This window comes from Patagioenas fasciata, chromosome 5 (genome assembly GCF_037038585.1).
Source record: "Patagioenas fasciata isolate bPatFas1 chromosome 5, bPatFas1.hap1, whole genome shotgun sequence".
Taxonomy (NCBI): domain Eukaryota; kingdom Metazoa; phylum Chordata; class Aves; order Columbiformes; family Columbidae; genus Patagioenas; species Patagioenas fasciata.
This window is the reverse complement of record NC_092524.1, coordinates 68507406-68529172: the sequence shown is the minus strand read 5'-3', so window position 1 is coordinate 68529172 and position 21767 is coordinate 68507406. Positions and strand designations below refer to the sequence as shown.

At 45.9% G+C, this 21767-nt stretch overlaps 1 protein-coding gene across 3 annotated transcripts in view; it reads left to right on the top strand.

The window, feature by feature from the left end:
* The window catches only part of SLC35F4 (solute carrier family 35 member F4), a 139959-nt gene that overhangs the window by 91995 nt on the left and 26197 nt on the right, over window positions 1-21767 (top strand). Inside the window, exon 2 of one of the 3 annotated variants that reach the window (XM_071809816.1) lies at window positions 10116-10345. The exons of the other annotated variants lie outside the window; for them this stretch is intronic. Coding sequence (XP_071665917.1) covers window positions 10270-10345 — 76 coding nt within the window. The 5' untranslated portion in view covers window positions 10116-10269. The remainder of the gene's footprint in view (window positions 1-10115; window positions 10346-21767) is intronic. 3 annotated transcript variants of the gene reach the window in all.

Sequence of the window (21767 nt, the reverse complement as noted above, 5' to 3'; positions counted from 1 at the left end):
CAATCCCTTTATGATAGAAAGTGGACCTATTCTGTCCTCGTGTTCCGAGGTGGTCAACCCCACCCATGCTAGACAGCTGGATCGGAAAACCCTTGTGTAACGGGAATTTTCTACCTGGTGTCATCTCATTGAGTGGTTCTCTGGTCTCCTTGGTTAACAGCTGGCCTGCTGGCCCACTGACCTTTCCATTAATGCAACTAAAGTCTCTTACTTCTGGCCCTGACAGCGCACATGTGCAAAATTAGTCCTTTCTTTTGGGCAGGAACCTTTTACACGCAGGACAATGACTTGCTGTCGTCCTTCTGTCTTCTTTAAGTTGTTTGACCCCAGTTCCTTCTATTGTCACACACAGACTGTGCTTTGTTTGGTTTTATTTCATACCTCTGATCACTTTAGTCCTTTATAAGATCTTTTCTGAAGCTTCAGATCTCGCTTTGAAAGCTCGGTGAATTCCGCGCGCAGCCGTTGAAATTAGAGGGGCTGTGAAGTGTAATTATGATTACGATATTGAAAAAAAAAAAGCCCAAAACCATCTAATTAACTGCTGGCCACCTAAAAGGTGGCAAATATGAGGAATGATTTGCTGTCTGGCTGACATGCTTTACAGTCACGATGACAAACACAAACTGGAAGATGTCTCAACTCAAATCTCTCTTGTGGTAAAGAAGGGGCCCTTCGTAATTGCGGAGCCAGGAAAGAGAGACAGCTTACTCATTCCTGGCAGCTTCGTTAATAAAACATGGGCAAGGCAATTAATTATCTGACGTGCAATCGCATCTAAGCTGTTTTAATCAGGGGGGAAAAAAAAACCAAAACCAACAATGTAAGTGTTGGGCATCTGATTTGATTTTTCTGTCTGGAAGGTCTGTATTGGGTTTTTGGAGTTAATACCAGGTTTATTCTCTGTTGTTGAGCAGACTGTGTGTCAGTTGTCTGCTTGTGCTGTGTTTTACTTCCAGCGAGTTTCGGAGTGGCCAGGCTGAAGTAGGAACCTTTTCTCATGTTCTCTTAAACTTAGAAAGAGTTTGAAATGGGGTTGATTTTTGATGGGGGATGCACAGACTTTGGGTAGATCAAAGCCAACCGGGTAGTTTTTCAGGCATGGTCCTGCAGCCCCATCACTTTGCCAGTGATGAGCAGATCCCCCCATCTCAAACTGATGGTATGAAATCTATGTTGGGGTACTAAACCCATTTTGTCTTGATTCCGAATTAGGATCCATTCAGCCTGGCAAAGGCTCTGGTGCCAGTAACACCATGTGCACCCGAAATAAAATTCCTCTTGAATCCTTTTTCACCGAGTAGCTTTTTATTTTTAATTCTTCTGATTTTTCTGTAAATACGAGTTTCTAATGTTGAAGGTGACATTTATTATTGTTGTCAACCCGAAATCCATGTTTTGTTTCTTATAATGTCAACATATTGAAAGTGCATCTAAGTTGATGTATTTGCTTTTCCTATGAAACGCTGAACGACTTTTATTAAGATTGGAGAACAGCTTTCTATGCCCATAATTCACATTTTTCCCTTATAACTGCGTTAGAAGTTGAATATTTCTTACTACAAGATATTTTCCTGTTATAACAGAATAAAAGAACTACAAAGAGGCATTGCCAGCTCTGGAGATGCTAATGTGTATGTCCGGATCATTGTGGGTTGGCGGTTTATGTTTCAAAAGTCGCGTGATTAAGGAAAATCTGTGTTTTATTTTAACCGACATCTTTAATCCTTGTGCTTCCCAGGGAAAGTTTGGAAACACTCGTGGTCAGGTCTGTAAAACCACATAGCAAATAAAAACCTTTCCAAAAGCGATAGCAGATGTTAATACTTTCAGTTAACTGCTCGTGGTGAGGAGAGGGTGCTGATATTTAGGGAACCATCAGGGATATTGGGTTTATTAGCAAGCAATGTATTGTGGTCAGTGTTTGGAGCATTTCAGGTGCAGAGAGGATCTGGCCCCTGGTAGCCAAGGCACGAAGCATTTGACACAGTGTCCCACAGCATCCTCACAGCTCAATTGAGGGAGTGCGGTCTGGACGATCAGGTAGTGAGGTGGAGTGTGAACTGGCTGAAGGGAAGAACCAGAGAGTCGTGGGCAATGGGGCAGAGTCCAGTTGAGGCCTGGGTCCAGTGCAGAGCCTCAGGGGTCAGTGCTGGGGCCGGTATTATTCAATATATTCATCAATGACTTGGATGAGGGAATAGAGTGACTGTCAGCAAGTTTGCTGGTGACACCAAGCTGGGAGGAGTGGTGACACTGGAAGCTGTGCTGCCATCCAGAGACCTGGACAGGCTGGAGAGTTGGGCGAGGAGAAATATAATAAAATGTAACAAGGGCAAGTGTAGAGTCTTGAATCTGGGCAGGAACAACCCCAGGTTCCAGTGTAAGTTGGGGAATGAGCTATTAGAGAGCAGTGTAGGGGAAAGGGACCTGGGGGTCCTGGGGACAGCAGGGTGAGCATGAGCCAGCACTGGGCCCTTGTGGCCAGGAAGGCCAATGGTACCTGGGGTGGGTTAGAAGGGGGTGGTCAGTAGGTCAGAGAGGTTCTCCTGCCCCTCTGCTCTGCCCTGGGGAGACCACACCTGGAATATTGTGTCCAGTTGTGGCCCCTCAGCTCCAGAAGGACAGGGAACTGCTGGAGAGAGTCCAGCGCAGCCACCAAGATGCTGAAGGGAGTGGAGCATCTCCCGTGTGAGGAAAGGCTGAGGGAGCTGGGGCTCTGGAGCTGGACAAGAGGAGACTGAGGGGGGACTCATTCATGGGGGTCAATATGGAAAGGGGCAGTGTCAGGAGGATGGAGCCAGGCTCTTCTCAGTGACAACCAATGATAGGACAAGGGATAATGGGTTTAAACTGGAACACAGGAGGTTCCACTTAAATTTGAGAAGAAACTTGTTCCTGGTGAGGGTGTCAGAGCCTGGCCCAGGCTGCCCAGGGAGGTTGTGGAGTCTCCTTCTGTGCAGCCATTCAAACCCGCCTGGACACCTTCCTGTGGAACCTCAGCTGGGTGTTCCTGCTCCATGGGGGGATTGCACTGGATGAGCTTTCCAGGGCCCTTCCAGTCCAGGACATTCTGTGATTCTGTAACTGGTGATCAGAGCGTTTCTAAACTGGTTTCCCAACAGTTCAGCTGGTTTGCAGAAGCTCCTCAGGGTCTGAAAAGGCCACTCAGGTCCTGGATGACAACTGAGCACCGCTGCAGATCTTTGTATTGTCTTTGAAAGGCTGTTTAGCTGCTGCTGTTAATCTGATTTCTGGAAATTGCTTGCTTGGGAAACCTAAAAACAGATCGCATTGCATTTTTTTCTCTGTTAGGAAAACAGGGTGGGTATTAAGGAGTGAATTCCTGGGCTGATTTACTGAAAATAGCAACTCATGTTAGCGTGAACTGAAGATCACTGTAGAAACACCCAGCCACCAGGGGAATTAAAATCCCTTCAGATTTTGTAGTATTTCTCACATCTGTTAAGTGAGATTTTAGCAGGCAAGGAGTACCCTGCTTCTTGGTATCTGCAGAATACCAGCAAATCGGGATGAAGCTCAGTTTCTGCCTCTTCTGCTTTAGTGTGCCTTAAATATGAATATTCTCAAACCATACCTGGTTATTAATGAGGTTGAGATTAAGGGCATCTTTCTGTTAATGTCACAAGCCAGGGACTTGGCTGGGAGCAGCAGATCCCAGGCTGAAATGTTTTAAGCAAGTGGGACCCTCTAAGCACTTAAATACTCGGAGCTCCTGTGGGTGTGTGAATCCAGTGGCCACCACTGGAGTATGGGCTTGTGATTGCTGGTTAATTTACACTTGGGGAATGATTAATTGCTGTATCTCTGTGGTGGGGTCAGGTGTTTGGTCATGTAGCCACTGGATCATAGAATCATAGCTCATAGAATCACAGAAGGGTTTGGGTTGAAGGGACCTTCAAAGTTCCCCCAGAGCCAGCCCTGCCGTGAGCAGGGACATCTTCACCAGCTCAGGTTGCTTATATAGGATATAGAACTGCTTGTATAGAATTTGCTTAATGTGAGTTTGCTTAGCGTAACTTCTGCAAGCTGTGAACCTTTGAGCTTTCTGCTTCGTTAAGTGAAAAAAGGCCCCAGAGTCTTTAAGCCAGAAGATAAGGAGAGCTACGTCCCTGGAGATAAGTAAAGGAACAGAACGTGTCTAACAGAATCATGTTTTGGCTGTTACCAAGAACAACTTTTCTCCAGCTGCGGGTGCAAAATAGCACCTGAAGGTCAGAATTTTAATTGACAACCCACCTGATGAAAATTGAGAGATGCAGTGGAGAACAGGGAGACCCCAGACTCTCATTTTGCCATTGGCCCAGAGGGACACTTGGGGGGCAGGAGCTTGGATTTGGGGGGTATAATTGTCCAGGGTCCCTCTTCAGGAGGCAGCAGCTTGAGCTGCTCTATGCTGTCGCTTATGAATGAATTATTAATTTTAGGAGAATTTCTGGAATCCATGTCTGAGTCTCTGCTATGGAAAACCTAAGGAAAAGGAACTTCCCTAGCGTTTATCAAACACAGCCGATATTCTGGGTTGCTGAGCAGGAGTATCCAAAAGTATTTAAGTCACTGAGAGTCAAGACAGACTAAGGAATTCAGGATTTGACTCTTCAAAATCCATATAGTGTGGCTGGGCACAGCAGTGAGATGTATGGTACTTTTTTCTGCGAGCCTTGGAATTTGTTTTGGATTGAGTTTGTTGTTTGAATTAAATAACATATACTGCATGCTTGTGGTTTTGCTGGAAGCGAGGTAAAAGTTCAAACTAAAGCCCTGACTTTGCTACGCATAAAAATCCCTTTTGTGGGATACGCCTGTTTTCATCTCGGTTTGACTGTTTGTCTCTTCTGCGTCTTGCGTCTGATTTGTATTCCACCAGGATAAAATGAACTTGGTAATGGCCTTTTAGCTTGTCATGCTCAGTCTGGAAGAGCCAATAAAAGTCATGTTTATGAGAGTCTTATAGTCTAGTGGTTGGGAACAGACTGACCTGTTGGCTACAGGAGCGCATGCAAAGTGGGTTTCATATGGATCTTGTAACTAGTGGTGTTCAAAACAAGCAAAGACTACAGTTTTGCATCTGAACGCTGTTTCAGAAAATGGATTTGAGTCAAAGAAAGTCCTTACATGTCTTTATCAGGTGTTCACACAATGTGTTTTCCCATTGTGAGCATCTGCCTTAACATGGTGACCAGGCGTGAGCGAGTCACATCCCCATCATCATGGTCAGTGGGTTGAAGTGGGTGCCTTCACAGCGTTACTAATCTCATTTTACAGTAGACATCTAACAGAGACCAAGCAAGTTGGCTTCTAGAGTTGCCAGTTTCCAGCCATTCACCTTAAAAAGAGTTTGGTATAGCTGGTTCAGATTTTGGCGTCCCAAGCCAAGTGAGATGAATCGCATTATCAGTGTGGAAAATCAGTGTTTCCTGTATTTGTGCAGCTGTTTTCCCTTAGCAGAGATGATTCTGTCTCCCTGGGGCCATTGCGCACTTGTCATCTTCTCTGGATCAGATATTCTGTCACTCCCCATCGGGATTATATTAATATTGTAATTTTGGTTATTAATTGTTTCCCACAGGGAAAAAAGCCACCTAAACCAAACCTGACATAGCTCAATTTGTTCACTGATTAGGACTATAGACATCAAAACCAACTGGTGATGCGAGACGGTGTAGTGTCCTTCATGGAGACCTTATCCTTTATATCTTAACCACGAGGTAAACCTCCGAATGATTTTGCTCTCTCTTGGCAGTTTTGTCAGCAGAAAGTGAGTACATCTGTGACTGGAGTGTGGTTGGTCGTGAGCAAACATCCACCCTTCTGGGTCCGACACTGGAGATAAACCTCTGGTTACTCAGAGGTCAGCTACAGCTTTGGAACATAGAATCATGGAATAGTTTGGGTTGAAGGGACCTTAAAGATCACGTAGATCCCTCCCCTGCCATGAGCAGGGACATCTTCACCAGCTCAGGTTGCTCAGAGCCCCGTCCAGCCTGGCCTGGGATGTCTCCAGGGATGGTTCAGCCACCACCTCTCTGCCCAACCTGGGCCAGGCTCTCACCACCCTCCCTGTAGAAAAATTGGTGTAGTTTACAACTTCAGTGAAGTAAATAGCCTTTACATTTGCAGTAGATCCCATAAATATGTATGACTGACTGCTGCAGACAGAGATGTTGCGAGCCGGGAGGACGGTGTGTGTTTTGACAGCATCGGTCCCTTTCTGCCGTGAGCGTGGAGTACTTGTTAGTGGATGTGACTCAGCGCTCTCTAGCTCCGACTCCGCTTCCAGCGCTGGTTTGCTCTCTGGTTAGTGAGTCAGCAAGCTCCCAGCTTCCCTGTGCTCCCGTCTGGATTAATATTTAGTGAGCCGGGGGACAGAGCTGGCTGCAGGCAGCGTGCCTACACAAGGATGGCCATATGAAGCAACCTGGATGCAGTTCAGAGGCCTCCAACCACTGGGACGCTTGTCTGGGGATGCGGAATCTCTCCCGAGACATGTCACATCCAATAATCATCTTTTGCAATAAAAGCAGTGCAAGGGGATGGATGCTGCTTCTGTCTCGAGAGCTTTGGTTGGTGTCTTAGCAGTGTTCGCTTCAACTGGGAACAGATGCGGAGGTTGTGAGCCTGCAGCCCGCGTTCTCGTTTTCACTGTGTCGTTAGTTACACGCCGTATAATTTGCACTGCTGTAATTCATACTGCGTGTTTTCCTGGCAAACAGGGACTCCCGGAGTGAAAATAATTGCATATGTAGATTGGTTATGTGGAGCATTGGATTGCATTGGGTTTTGTGAATTCCAGACTGTGGAGCCCACACGCTTGGCAGCAGCTGACGGGGACCTGGGGCTCAGAATCACAGGATGATATTGGGGTTGAAGGGACCTCTGTAGATCCCCCAGTCCAACCCCCCTGCTCACGCAGGGTCCCAGAGCAGATCACACAGGTGGGTCCAGGCGGGTTTGAATGTCTCAGAGAAGGAGACGTGGTCAGAGAAGTCGTGAGCTGCATTTCCAGGTATCCCACAGCTCCCACTCCCTGCAAATGAGAAAACTTCAACACACTGTAGACTGAAAGCGCAGAATTTGAGTCAAGCAACGGCATATGGAGATCTGTTTTAAAGATACTTGAAAACTAGTTTACTGATGATTTTTTGGGGGGAAAACACCCATATTTTCCCACTGTGGTGCCTTGCATAAACATGAGGTGAGGTGGTGCAGCGCCACAGATTTGATGTTGGCTTGCAGTCTGTGCAGTAACTATCATACCATCCTGGCAGATTTGGGCATCACATGCCGCTTGTAGATGGATTTGCATCTGATGTAGCTCAGGAGAGAGGGACAGAGCTTGCTTCTCTCCCTTCTGCTCCATATTTCATTCTTCAGCTCGTTTAGGGTGGAGGTAGAGAGTACATAGGAAAGATCAGAGCACCTATATGAATAGCACCTCATAAGAAGTGCAATCAGGTGTTCATAGCAGGAGCAGAAACAGACGGGCAAAGCTCTTGTGTAGCCAGAGAAGCTGCAGTCTTTGATGGGAGTCACAGGTATCAATCACACATATTTTTAGAACAGTTTTATATTGGCTTCTTTTCTCTTGTGAGTGTTGTACGAAGCGGAGATTGCTGGGGTAGTTATTTGAAAGAGGGCTTTGTGGGTTTGCATATGGCTTCTGAGTTACAGTGTTAGAATGATGGCTGATTTTTCCTTGGGAGGAAATGCAGCAGCTTTTAGACGGAATCACGTTCTGCTGTTAGTCTTGAAATTGTCTGAAAGAAATGTCTCGAATTGCTTGACATTGTCTCATGCATTTCATCCTCACCGTTGTTAAGGTTCGTTAATGATTCCATTATAAGCGCCCATTTGCAGAAATGGTTTTCTAAAAACAATCTCTGTGTTATATTATTATGTTGTTTATATTATATAAGTGCTCAAGGACTAGACATGGATTAATAGATAGACTTGTGATTGTGGAGCCAGCAATTACTTGACTGCTGATTGCTCTATCACAAAGTCTGCTGACTCTCCGCTTAAGATGGGAGAATAAAATTCCTTCTGCAAATTGAGGAGATAATTTTGTTTGGAAAAGTGGTTGTTACACAGTGCTGGAAATCATCTGCATGCAGATAAGCAGTAAAAGCCAGTTAGCTTTATGCAACACAGTGTGTTGCTTTGGAAAAGACTGTCACGGTGGAGAGCGTTACCAGTCGCAAGCAATATAATGAAGATCCTAAAGGAGAGCTCCAAGCCTTCTAGGGGAGGACATGCTGGGTGGAAACCAGGCAACCGTAACCACTTTTTTTCTATGTATTTGTTCTGTAGTGTATCCCATGTACTTGGCACTGAACATGGCCCCAAGCCTGACAGTGTTCAAGAAGAGACAGGACAACGTTCTCAGACACATGGTATGAACTTTGGGGTTGTCCTGTGCAGGGACAGGAGTTGGACTCAATGATCCTTGTGGATCCTTCCAATTCAAGGCATCCTATGAACTAGGAGATACCGGACTATGAGATACTGGGGCGGGATGGCCTTGGGAAGAGAGGGTAGTGAGGTCCTTTCTCCTGCCCTTCTGTAGGGTTAACCACTGTCTCTTCCTGACTGTATCAACAGAATAAAGAGTACAGGACACTCTGGCTCCCAAAGAGGAATAGGAGAGCGGCATTAAAGGAATGTGCAGGGCAAGGTCGTGCATTTAAAGTAATGTCCTGTGCTTCTGGCTTGGTTGCCACAAAGACCTAAGGGTGGTCTCCTGCCCCTTCTGGGTATGGTGGAGTCACGAGCTGCTGCAGCTGAGTTCTCCACATGTGCCAGGCTCTTTGACTGCGTCCAGAGGGTGGTCTGCTGGGGACTCTGCTTCCTCCCCTCTGTTCCTCCGTGTGTGCTGGCTCCTTATGGGTGGGTGAAGGGACGGCTCCTTGCACACATACCCATCACATTGCTTGTTATTGTGTAAAACATGTGAGATGCCACCCACCTGCTTTAGGAAGCCAAGCGTGTGACATTCTAGGTCAGTGATTCTTGATCCTTTTCGAATGTCCTTCCTCACAGAACCACAGACTGGTTGGGGTTGAAGGGGGCTCTGTAGATCCCCCAGTCCAAGCCCCCTGCTCACGCAGGGTCCCAGAGCAGATCACACAGGCGGGTCCAGGCGGGTTTGAATGTCTCAGAGAAGGAGACTCCACACCCGCTCTGGGCAGCCTGGGCCAGGCTCTGGCACCTCCCAGCAAAGAAGTTTCTGCTCATGTTCAGATGGAGCCTCCTGTGTTTCAGTCTGTGCCCGTTGCCCCTCACCCTGGCGCTGGGCACCACTGAACAGTCTGGTCCATCCTCTGACACCCACCCTGAGATATTGATCCCATTGATCAGATCCCTCTCAGCCTTCTTCATGCCGACTCTTCCAGCTGGTGACTTCTCCCTGTTTGGTGATATAGTAGGGGATGGAGGACCAAACCCCAGGCCAGGAACAACTCCCAGTAATATAGATGATAATAATAAAAAGAGAGTAGAAGAGAGAGAAGATGTCAGGGAAAGAGGGGAAAAAAATGTCCCAGCTGCCTCAAGGGAAGTGAGGAAGAAATGTAGACCAGCCGTGGCCTATACATATATATATATATATATATATATATATATATATATATATGTATATATATGTCTCCTGGTGGTGGCAATTTTTGTAGGGCATTAAAAGAAGAGTCTCCTCCAATACCATTACTTTGCTATCTGATACAGGGCTAGATACTACTGGCTCTCTTGCCCAAGGCATTCCTGATTTGGCAGCTCTATAGGAGTTGCATTATTCAAAGTTTGTTTAAAATAATTATTGTAATCATCCCTATATTGTCACAGTGTAAGGGACCAGAAAATTGCATTGCATAATTCTCTTGCAGTTGTCTGAGAAATCTGCCGTCTGCTTTGCTAACACAGCGCAGATATTTGATGAAACCCTTGCTTTCATGCAAAGGGGTTGCCGCGCTTTCAAGTTTACGCAGCGCGATCGCTAATATATATTTATATTTTATCCGCCGCGCTTAACAGTTGAACGAAAAGAAAAAGTGTTAGCGGGGGTCAAGCATTGTTTGAATGTGTTGCAAATGGTTTCCCAGGGAAACAGCAAATCAGTCCTCATAGCCTGCTGCAGCATCTCCAGAAAAACATCCAGCACCAGCCATAGCCGGGGGTTTGCTATAGGACTCGGGACCAAATGCGATGCAGACCGAAGACGGAGCGAGCGTGTGAGTGGGGGAGCAGTTTCAAAGGATGAAGAAACATTCGGCGAGAGTGGCACCGTTACCCTCTTACAATGTTTCTGAATTAAATTCGCCTGTGCCAGACGGTAAATTCTTTTTTCTCCTATATATCGAACCCTAGGCAGGGATTTACTTTGCTCCTACTCTGTTCCATGCAAAGTAATGTGAATGTGCGTGTGTATGTGTAGGTGTATTTTTAAAGTAACTAATTATTGGTTAGCATTTTTAGCACTTTAATATCATCTAGGAAAAGTACAGTTAAATTTCTGTTGCTCGTATTCAACTGCTGTGTGAATGATTTCTGATGAAGAAACTGCTGTTGAAATGGGAACAACCGATAAAGTTGTCGTACTTCAATTCTGGCTTTTAAAATGTTGTGAAATTAGGTCCGCCTAATGTTATCCAATTTTCTGTGGTATTTTAATATTATGCACTAGATTTATTGGGTTTTTTTGCTTTGAAGACAGAAGCACCAACTTTTTAGTGCTTGCTGCCCCTCAGCTTGAGATAGCAATTGTTCCCTTCAACTGCTTTCCCCCACCTTTATTTTTAGAAGTGTCAGCTCTAAAGCAATTCCTTAATGCAAAAACCACAAGATAGAGATTGTGAGATCGGTTGTGTGCTCTCGATCGGACACGACAGCCTCGTTCCTTGCAGAACACATCGCGACTTCACATCACACTTCAGTGTCAACTGGGAATGGGGTGATGTTGTCCAGAATGGGATACGACTGTGCTGGTGGCTGTGATGCAGATGTAAAGCTCGGTATGCTGGAAAAATACAGCGGGTATATGTGTGGTATAAATCAAAGGTGGACAGCCAAGCTTTCTAAAAATATTCCTGATGTTCACGTTTTTGTTTAAAATGTCTGTAGAAATCTCAGGCTTTGACTGCACTGTTGCAGGTTTGTGATATTCAGCATCAAATGTTTTAAAGAGCTGAGTGGTACTTTCTGAAGTTGCTTTTCTACCAGAAACAGACTGTTTTCCCACCAGATGTGGTACATTGTTGAGAACACCCAAGCCGTAAAATCACAAGGTGTGTGCTGTCTCTGGTTTGAGCTTTGTTACGCCGGCCAGCAATGAAATGTGATTCCTCTCGCTGAGTTAAATTCAGTGCTACATCCAGGATAAAAACAAAGCAAGAGCCGCGGTGCAGCGCTTGTCAGCAGAGCGTGACTTCCAGTTCTTCGATCTACCTGGGTCACACTGGCTTAAATTACAAACGGGGCTGGGTTTTGATACAGCAGGCAATAGTTTGTGCCATTTTCCTTTGGAGCGTATGTGTGATATTGAGTATTCTTCAGGCGTGGTGGTTACCTGGTGTTCCTTTCTGGAGGGGAAAAAATGCCTTAAAGAAAGTTGAAGGAGCTGATGGCCCTGCCTGCTGATGTGGGTCTGTCGCTGTTGCACAGCACCAGGTTCTAGGACGTGCAGAATTGTGATTCAGACAGTCGTCTGCTGTTAGAGCAGCGGTGTTGCGGCCGGGTGCGCTGGCTTCTGTGCTGGTTAATGGGACGATTTGCTGCCCTTTATTCCCTGAGAGCTCCTTGCATAGCTCAGGCTCATGTCACGCCAGGCAGTGAATGCAGAGGATGAGAGACCCCTACCCCATAGGGTCTAAGACAACTCAAAGTCGTGGTCGCCTCCAACGTAACCACTCCAAGTGCTGTCAGGCGCTTCTGTTCTGTCCGGGCTTAACCTCCTCCCCATGCTGGGCTGCAGCAGCAGCATCAGGTATTGTGCTGCCTGCTTCTTTAGGCAGGGAAAATCCAGCCGTGGTAGGAGGAAAGAGCAACAGACTGGAAGTGACTACATGACAGCGCTTGTCAGATCCGACAGGCTGAAAATGGAAAGGTTCTTGCTGGGGATGAAGCTGGCCAAGCTGAACTAATACTGGACCCATACATTAAATGTGAGTGTTTGCAGCCAGTTTTACAGATCAGCAGAGGTTTTAGCAGGGATTCCCGAAGAATCCTAATGGGGTAGGGCAGTCAGCTTCCCAAGAGCACTGGTCCTGTCCCCCGCTTTCCTTCCCAGGCGTGGGGAGGGCACGTGGAACAGATGCTGCAGCATCTTGGGCGCTGAGCGGAGAGCAGGGACCAGCACGCTCCGTGTGGGCACTTTCCAGACACTTGAGGTTTGTGGCTTCCTAGAAACCTTCTGTTAGAATCACAGAAGCTGCTGGCTCATGGGTGGTGGAGTGAAATCCAAGCAAGAAGCCTCCTTCAGTAGTAAAGAGGCACCCAGATGTTTGCAGATCACCACACAGAAAGCACGTGGAAGGAAATGGAGCGGGGACAGCGGCCGAGGAGGGTTGGCACGTGGTCTGTGTGGGTCTGGGAATGCGAGGTGGGTATTGAGGTGAGACCCACAACAACAGAGTACTTTTCAGAACGTGCCTTTGCTTTGGTCTGACCAGCTCTCCCGGCCCAGCCCGGCATCAACTACAGCAACAGGGCTCTATGTAGTGACCGCCTGAGATGGGTGGGATGTATGGACACCGTGAGGAGGAGACTTGTCCTAAATGCGCCATCGTGGAAAGGCCGGGGTGAGACCTGTCAGGGGTATTGCCCAAATGGCAGTGGAGAAAACAGTTGGAAGTATCTCCTGGGGTTACAAAATGCAGGAATACAGTGATAAATAGAATCGTAGAATCATTTTGGTGGAAGAGACCCTCAAGATCATGAAGTCCATTATGAACCTAACGTGGTCCTTACCATGTCCCTAAGAACCTCATCTACTCGTCTTTTAAACCCCTCCAGGCATGATGATTCAACCACTTCCCAGGGGAACCTGTTCCAATGCCTGAAAACCCCCTTCAATGAAGACATTTTTCCCAATATCCAATATAAATCTCCCCGACGCAACTTGAGACCGTTTCCTCTTGTCCTATCACTTGTTCCTTGGGAGAAGAGACCAAAACCCTCGATGCTACAATCTCTTTACAGGCAGTTGTAGAGAGCGAGAAGGTTTCCCTTCAGCCTCCTTTCCTGTCTTTTGCCCCAGCTGCTTACCTGTAAAATGTTCTTTTAACTCTTCCTCAAATGTGCTTAATTAGGCTCTAAGGCAAGGAAATTAAAGCATGTGCTTACTTCATGTACTGCAGTGCTGCCATGGACACTGAGCCCGAGACCGCCAGGTTTGGACTCATCCTGAGGCATCTCAATGTCACCGTCAGTAAGTACTAAGGAAGCTGAGCTTCCAGGAGTCAGCAGGAGAGGTGGGCACCTCCGAGAGCTGATTCATCTCCCAAGGCTGCTGTCTGAGGGAGCTGCAATGAATCACCCTCTGGAGACACCCATCAAACTGGAGAGGCGGTTTGTGTAGATGACTACAGGCGGTTTGATATCGGGCTGTGTGTCAGCGTGCTCACTGCTTTTACACTCAGATCTTAGCAGACACGTGAACCGGCCTGGATTTATTGCAGTGTTTCTTGGAAGTAGACGCTATATTGTAATTATTTAATAATGAGATGCAGATGAGTGCTTTCTGCAGTGTCCTGGGCCTAAACTCCATTCACAGCAACTCTGTGCCAAAACAGCTGCATGTCTTCTACTGAAGCTACTCTTGGTTTACTGCAGTGAAAATAAAAATGAGAGTGTAATTCAGAATGTCCATTACTTTTTAGAAATGTCACTCAATTTTAGCAATAACAAGATTCATTTTCAAAGGAAGCTTTATAGAGATTCACAACGTTTTATTTTGGAGTGAAGTATATGAATAGTGAACCTATTGGAGGTTCATCTGGTATAATTTATTACAAAGCTTTTAACAGAGGTTTTCTTTAATGGGACGATGTGCAGCTTTGAATGAAGTGATTTGTGTTTATCTGTTGCCCAGTCAGTGCTGAAGTGCTGGAAAGCAAGTTTGGTCCCAGGCTGATGAATCTTGTGACTGGCTTGAGTTGGTGTCAGGTCAAGCATATCTGGGGAAAAGAAAGTCATGTAGATCTTTGGCAGCGAAGGACATCCCTTGGAATGTGTGTTCAAGGAACTCATTCAGAAGTTGTTATTGATGTGATCTCATAGAGAATCTTCATCATAGAATCACAGAATCATAGAATAGTTTGGGTTGAAGGGACCTTCCCAGCTCCCCCAGTGCCACCCCTGCCATGAGCACGGACATCTTCACCAGCTCAGGTTGCTCAGAGCCCCGTCCAGCCTGGCCTGGGATGTCTCCAGGGATGGTTCAGCCACCACCTCTCTGCCCAACCTGGGCCAGGCTCTCACCACCCTCAGGGCCAACAATTTCTTCCTCATGTCCAGCCTGAATCTCCCTCCTTTAGTTTAAAACCATCACCCCTTGTCCTATCACAACAGACCCTGTTAAAAAGTCTGTCCCCATCTTTCTTATCGGCCCCTTTTAAGTACAGAGAGGCCGCAATAAGGTCTCCCCGGAGCTTCTCTTCTCCAGCTGAACCCCCCAGCTCTCTCAGCCTGTCCTCCCAGCAGAGCTGTTCCAGCCTCAGATCATTTCTGTGGCTCCTCTGGCCCCTCTCTAACAGGCCCATGTGTGTCCTGTGCTGAGGACCCAGAGCTGGACCAGCCCTGCAGGGGGTGCTCACCAGAGCGGGGCAGAGTCAGTATAATAGCATAAATGGAAGCTCCTTGTCTCTTCAATATATGTGTGTTAAATCTCATTATGATTATTACTGCTACTGCTTCTAACAATAATGTACATTTGCATGTCCTTGGTGTACAAATCTTACAATTTTTCCACTCCAAGCACAGATTGTGTACAAATGCTACACCTTGTCTTGCCGGGGCCTTTCACAGACCTTGAACTTTGTATGAACAGATGTCACTGATGTTCTGACCGCAGATTTCATCTGACAGATCATATCAAGCACAGGGACAGCAGCGTGATGTAACTTCCATATTGGCAGTGCAGCCCAAAATCATCTGCTGTGTGGCAACCGGAGAAGCTGGGAGCACATACACAATCCCAGGTTGCTTTCACAACTAAGGTGGACCATACACAGATGGTCCTGCTCAATTTCAGTAGTTTTAATTAAATTCTGAATTCCTTAAGTTGCCAGATCTCATAGTGTTATAGATGCAGATGCACCCAACTTCTCCTTAGCTCTTTTTATTTGTTTTGCTCAAAACTGAGTTGTGGTTTTGCAGTTGGCAGAGTTGGGCTCATCTTTTCTCTTTGACCTAATGATGCATCGTTGGTCTATCTGGGTATTATCAGGTTTTCTTGCTGTTTATATATTGCTTTAGATTGTTGTGCTTCTTCTCTAGATCTTAGCTGTAAGTGGTATCAAGGTCCATGGCCGCCTTGTTCATCAGTCTGGATGTTACATCAGGAGAAATTAGCACCTTGGGACTGGTCCCAACACCGTGACCATCAGAAAGCCAAGGAGATGCAGGGCTGGAGGGTGACATCAGGAGGTTACCTGTGTCATCCCAACTCTAAGGTAGAGCCAGGTATAACTTGGCCATCCCCACAGGTCTCTCTGTCTCTTAATGGTCACTGTGCTCAGAGCTTTCCTTCAATCAGGCTGGAACTGCTCATCTGGAAGGGTAAGTAGGTGCGGGGGTATAGAGTGACACATCCCTTGATCAGCGGCTCATTTAGTTATAGGATGTGAAATTTAGGTTGTTTACTCCCTCTGGTGCCTCTTTGTTCGCTTTATAACAAGGATAGGAGGACACGTGGAAGTTGTTGAGGTTTCTAATTGCGAGTGAAGTTGCTGTCTGCCGATCTGAAGTGAATGGCTGTGTACAGACACCGAAGGGATAATTGGCAGAAATTGCTGATGGATGTCACTGTTAAACTACAACAAAAATATCTGCTTTTTTGCTTTCTCTTCTTGACAATAGTTAATCAGAGTACAAGAGAAATGCTGTACACCATCACTGAGTCATTTGTTTTTCGTTAAAATCTGAAAATCTTGTTTTCCCCAAGATAGGTTGTAACCTTCTTATCCCCTGCAAACACAAAAACTTCCAAACCAAGCAAGTAGTAAATGAGCAGGGCTTTACTCTGAGCAGACATATGTGCATAATTCTAATACACAGACCACAGCAGTGTTTCGGAAGAATGTGTTTAAAAGGAGAACATCGTCTCCAAATATCTGAGACGTGGCAAAATGGTTTTTCTTCACTGAATGAGAGATGCTTATTCCTCAAACCTGTGGAGCACGCGGTCTGCAAATCAAGCTCCCTGATTTTTGCTTGGGTTTAGTAAATGTAATTACGGCTTCATGTCCTGAGTCAAACTGCTGGTTCTGAACTCATTAAAAACTGGGGAGAGCTTGCCCTTGAATTTTAACTTCCGAGTTCAGCTGTTACCTCCAGGCACTTCAGTGTATGCCCAGAACAGCTTTGCTGATGGTACTGAGTTGCAGTGGTTTTACACCAGCATAAGGAAAGGCAAGATATTATTTTAAAGTCACTTTGTCTGAAATAAAATAAGCTATGGACCTAACTCACCGATGGATTGATGGTGTTGGATAGCCCTGCCCTCAGTTGTGTGCCAAGAGTAGCAAACAATCCATTTAAAGCCGTGACTAATCCAAGCTAATGAGGTTTTATTGTAAAACGGGCAGAATAAGCTCTCTTCACCTCTACCAGTAGCAGTGCAACTCAGTCCCCTTTCCCGTGGGGTCGTATGCATCTGATATTTCCCTGGCCGCAAAATTCACGTCATCTTCTCCTCACTGCGTGACACTAAGGCCAGAATTAAGTCTCCAGCCCTCACGATGGTGAACTGATTGTTATCCACGTGAGCCTGTGCGCAGGCTGTAGGAAACAATAGGCTCGTGATGTGTGAGCGGGTCCATCATCGCCGCGGATGCTTGCTCCTCGCAGGTAGCGTCGCGGGGTGAAGGAAATGTTGTCAGTTCTTTCACCGGGGCCCAATTTAGCAGGAGCATTCGATTGACGTACATACCGCATAACACCAGGCTGGCTTCTACCTCCATCCATCTGTCAAATCCCGGCGATTGTTTCCGCGGCAGTGGTGTGAGGGCATCACGTTGACAATGCAAAAACAATGACATATTAGGAGCTGAGATTTTGAGGACACGGTAGAGTAAGCGTATTTTAATACTGAACGAGTAAGATAGATTGACTGACTTTTTGGAAAAGCTGGTCTCTCTCCAAACCACAATGGTAGCCACCGGTGACCACCACTCTCTAGGGCTTTGTGAACATGGTATGAAGAAACTGTCCAGCTCACTTACATCACCTATTTAATCATTGATTTAGTTGTGTCATCAAAAAGAGAAGATGTATTTTGGCACATACCAGCAAGCCGGGTGTTGCTGTCTCTAAATAAGCCAGCGCTTCATGTTGGTAATCCAGGCTCATGAATGCAGGGATGGCTTTTGGAAGGGAGTTGGTTTCCCTGTTTGAGAGGCTCTAAATTTCCAGCAAGGCAGTTGGTTAAATAATAAAAGAAAAAATCAGTTCTGGACATAAAAATTCTTTCCAGAGCTGCGTTTTCATGTTGCATTGATTATTTTACTCTGGGACCTGGGCCTTCTCTGCTGCCTTGTGCCTCCATACAGCGTCTTGGTGTTGTCTGCACCTACCAGAAGAAGAGGAAACAACTTCTCGGAAGATGTGGAGGTTCTGATTGTTTTTTTCTATAAGGGGGGGTCCAATTAGTCCATTTAATTGATTTTTAGTAATAACTTTGAAACCACAAAAGTTGTCCCAAATGAAATTGCGCGAGGGGTATTTTGTATTCCAGGCACTGCTGTCACATGCTAAACACGTCATATAGATGTAAACAATCTGAATATAGTTGAGTTTGAACCTCAAAGCATAATCCCCTCTCTCCAAGCCCCCTGCAGAACAGGAGTGATTTGTGCAGCTGAGGAGAGGTCGTGTTTTGTCACTGTGTGTGAAGTCTGCGTATGAACTAAAACACATGAAATAAGGTGTCACATCTTTCAGAGGATCAGGAGCTGCTCAGAGGTTACAGCCGGTGGGTGGAAAGGGCTCAGGACAAGGCACAGGCTGCTGGTTGCTGGTTTGAGTGGACATGGCAGCAGCTCCCAGTGGCTCCTCTCCTCCCGTATTCAAGAACGTGGAATTTGGTGATATTAATCATGTGGTCTAGGGTAGTCACAAGCATAATTAGCTTGCTAAATTGAAGTACGCTGGGATAAGTGTATCATAATTAATTCAAGACAAGGACAGACTTTGTTATTATGGAAGCATGTGGAAAGCTGCGGGTTCTCCTTGCCGGTTTCCCTTTGGTCTTCATGTGCAGAGAAAAGGCTTTACCTCCTATACTGTAAAGTGTCCACATTTTCAAGGCAAGGGAAGGGCTTTGTTGAAACAGAATGATAAACTAAAAATAACCTTTAAAAATGGGAAAGAGCAGGGATTCGTTTTTATCCAATGATGAAAAGTCATCCAGATGGATTTGGCTCATTAAGACGTGCTCGATTCAATCGCGTGTGGTCCTTTCCAGCTCCTTCCTTTGTCAATACCGTGGGACTGAGTGTTGCTTTGACACTCGATTATAAGCTCCAACCAATCAAGGAACGTTTTTAGCAACGAGGTCTGGCAGGTTTGGTTTTTTCCTATTTGTTAGGTTTTTTTCCCAATCTCTTCCAGTAACATTCCCTTAAAATATCAAATGATGCCCAAGCTGCGGATTCATTCTCAGCCTGGGATTAATCTGTGCTAAAACCATGGATCGTGTTCATGGAGTTGACTGGGTCATTCTACTAGGAACTGGGTGAACGTTCTGTCCAGAGTTACCAGTATCTGTTCCAACCTCTTACATCAAGTAGTCAGGTTGAAGGAAGATCAGGTAAAGATGCAGATCAGGAAGATGCAGATAGTTCCAGGGCACTATTTTTCTCATCCTAAGGGTGACATCTAAAATGAGTCAGTCCAGCTCCTCCTTTGCTCTGGAGATGTATTATGGTACCTTCTTCTTGCATAGCTGCTTTTCCATTTTCACATGGCAAGCTGTAGCAGCACCCTGCTGTTGTCCTCTCTGGAGAGGACATGGTGTCACTGCCTAAACCCATGAGGTCTCCACGTGGGGGATTTGTGTGATGTGTGGAACTCACAGGGTGTGAATTTTGGGGTTGTCTTATGAAGAGACATGATTTGGATTCAATGATCCTTGTGGGTCTCTTCTGACTTGGACCGTTCTCTGATTCTATGATGATTTGTCAAGGTATAAAGTTCGAAGGGAGATGCTGCTTTTTGGTTTTTTGGGCCTCAGTGGATCCTTCCATTATAAATTGGGGAATGACCTATTAGAGAGCAGCATGGGGGAAAGGGAACTGGAGGTCCAGGGGACAGCAGGGTGACCATGAGCCAGCACTGGGCCCTTGTGGCCAGGAAGGCCAATGGTACCTGGGGTGGGTTAGAAGGGGGTGGTCAGTAGGTCAGAGAGGTTCTCCTGCCCCTCTGCTCTGCCCTGGGGAGACCACCCCTGGAATCTTGTGTCCAGTTGTGGCCCCTCAGTTCCAGAAGGACAGGGAACTGCTGGAGAGAGTCCAGCGCAGCCACCAAGATGCTGAAGGGAGTGGAGCATCTCCCGTGTGAGGAAAGGCTGAGGGAGCTGGGGCTCTGGAGCTGGAGAAGAGGAGACTGAGGGGGGACTCATTCATGGAGATCAATATGGAAAGGGGGAGCGTCAGGAGGATGGAGCCAGGCTCTTCTCGGTGACAACCAATGATAGGACAAGGGGCAATGGGTTCAAACTGGAACACAGGAGGTTCCACTTGAATTTGAGAAGAAACTTGTTCCTGGTGAGGGTGTCAGAGCCTGGCCCAGGCTGCCCAGGGAGGTTGTGGAGTCTCCTTCTGTGCAGCCATTCAAACCCGCCTGGACACCTTCCTGTGGAACCTCAGCTGGGTGTTCCTGCTCCATGGGGGGATTGCACTGGATGAGCTTTCCAGGGCCCTTCAACCCCTGACATTCTGTGATTCTGTGATTCTGTGATCCTTGCTTGATCACTGATAATTGCTGCGTTAGACAACCAAAGTTACATGAGTTCTGCCTTCCCTTCATCTCACATGCGGCAACTGTGCGCATGTGCAAGGTTTCATTGCTCTTCTGTGCAAATGGTGATTTGTTGTCCTTACTGCTGGGACCGGGTTTGGTTAAGTTAGGCCAACATATATCTATTCACCCTCCCTGAGAAAGTATATCCTTAAAATATGTTCAGTTTCTGTAGCATTAGATGGCCCAGGCTTTCTAGCTGTAGCAATGAAATATTGATAAATCACTGTAGTATCTGATTGCTTTCAAGCAGAGTGAAGATTTCATTGAATCAAGCTGTGACTTTCGATTAAATGCAATCTCTTGAATTGCTGTTCTGGTCCCAACTGCTGAGTTTCTCAGTGTACAGGGAAAGATTGATGCTGCTTTGTTGTAGCAGATATAAATAACTCAAGAGCTGTTTTTGCATGTGAGGAGAAATAGGTTTCCTTGAAATTTTGGTTGCGGATCATCTGCTATACGCCCGCTGAGTGCAATGTGAATCTTGATCTTGTCCTAAATTATATCTGAATGGAGATGTAGCGTGTCTTTCAACTTAGTGAAATCTCTTTAAATGATGCATATCCAAGTGAGTAGTGATTTGGGTCAAGGCGCCTTGGTGGCTGATTCTCAGAGGACAAGCAGTCAGAAAGGGCGTTCTGAACATAAAACTTCTTTAAGTTACAGACCTGAGAAATTGTAAGTGCCTGTTTGAATGTTTAACCCCCAAATACTCGTCTTAACCTCATGGAGGCTGGAACTAGCTTCTGGCTATCAAATAAAGGCATAATGTCTTTATTTATGTGTGTGAATGGCCAAAGGCTGCCGTTTCTAATGTGCTTTTCAGCCTCAGAGTGACTTGCAAGATGTTTATAGTCTTATGAAGCAGGTAATGTTTTCCTTGTTTGACAAGTGGGTTATGAAATGAGTAGAACAAAGTCAAGCAGAGTTATGAAATGAGTTTAACAAAGTCATTGGGGGAGTTGTGTGGCTCTTAGATTATTATTTTCTCCATTAAAAAGTATATTTATGAAGTTGAATGGCTTTTTAAGGATTTAAAAATACCCAGTAGGCTCTAAAAAGCTCTGTAGAGAGTAAAGCTCATTGAAAAAATGAGGGGAGACAATACAGTGTTTGAAGTTCATATAGGTCTTCATTTTTCAAAGTTGACTTTTCTGGGTGTACAGTCGCATACTGTGGGTTGTATACGGCATTGTTAGGATTTGTAGGACTGCGTGGCAAGGTGCAACCTAGACTTGGGTGTCCCCTTGTGTCAAGGTTCCCTTATACTGGACAGAGGAGAAAGGGAAGAGCATCTTTGAGAAGGATCATCGCTGGGGGTTTAGCTGTTCTTTCAGTCACTTGTCTTCTTGGTGGGTAAAAACTACCCTTGGAACCTCTAAATAACCAGAGAGAGGGTTTTTCTGTATAATACCACATTCTATACATCTCTTCATTTGTGATTTTTTTATTATAGTTAGACCTGGTGCACCAAACGTGGCTTTAACTTCATGGAAGGTCATCTGAACCCTATAGCTTCC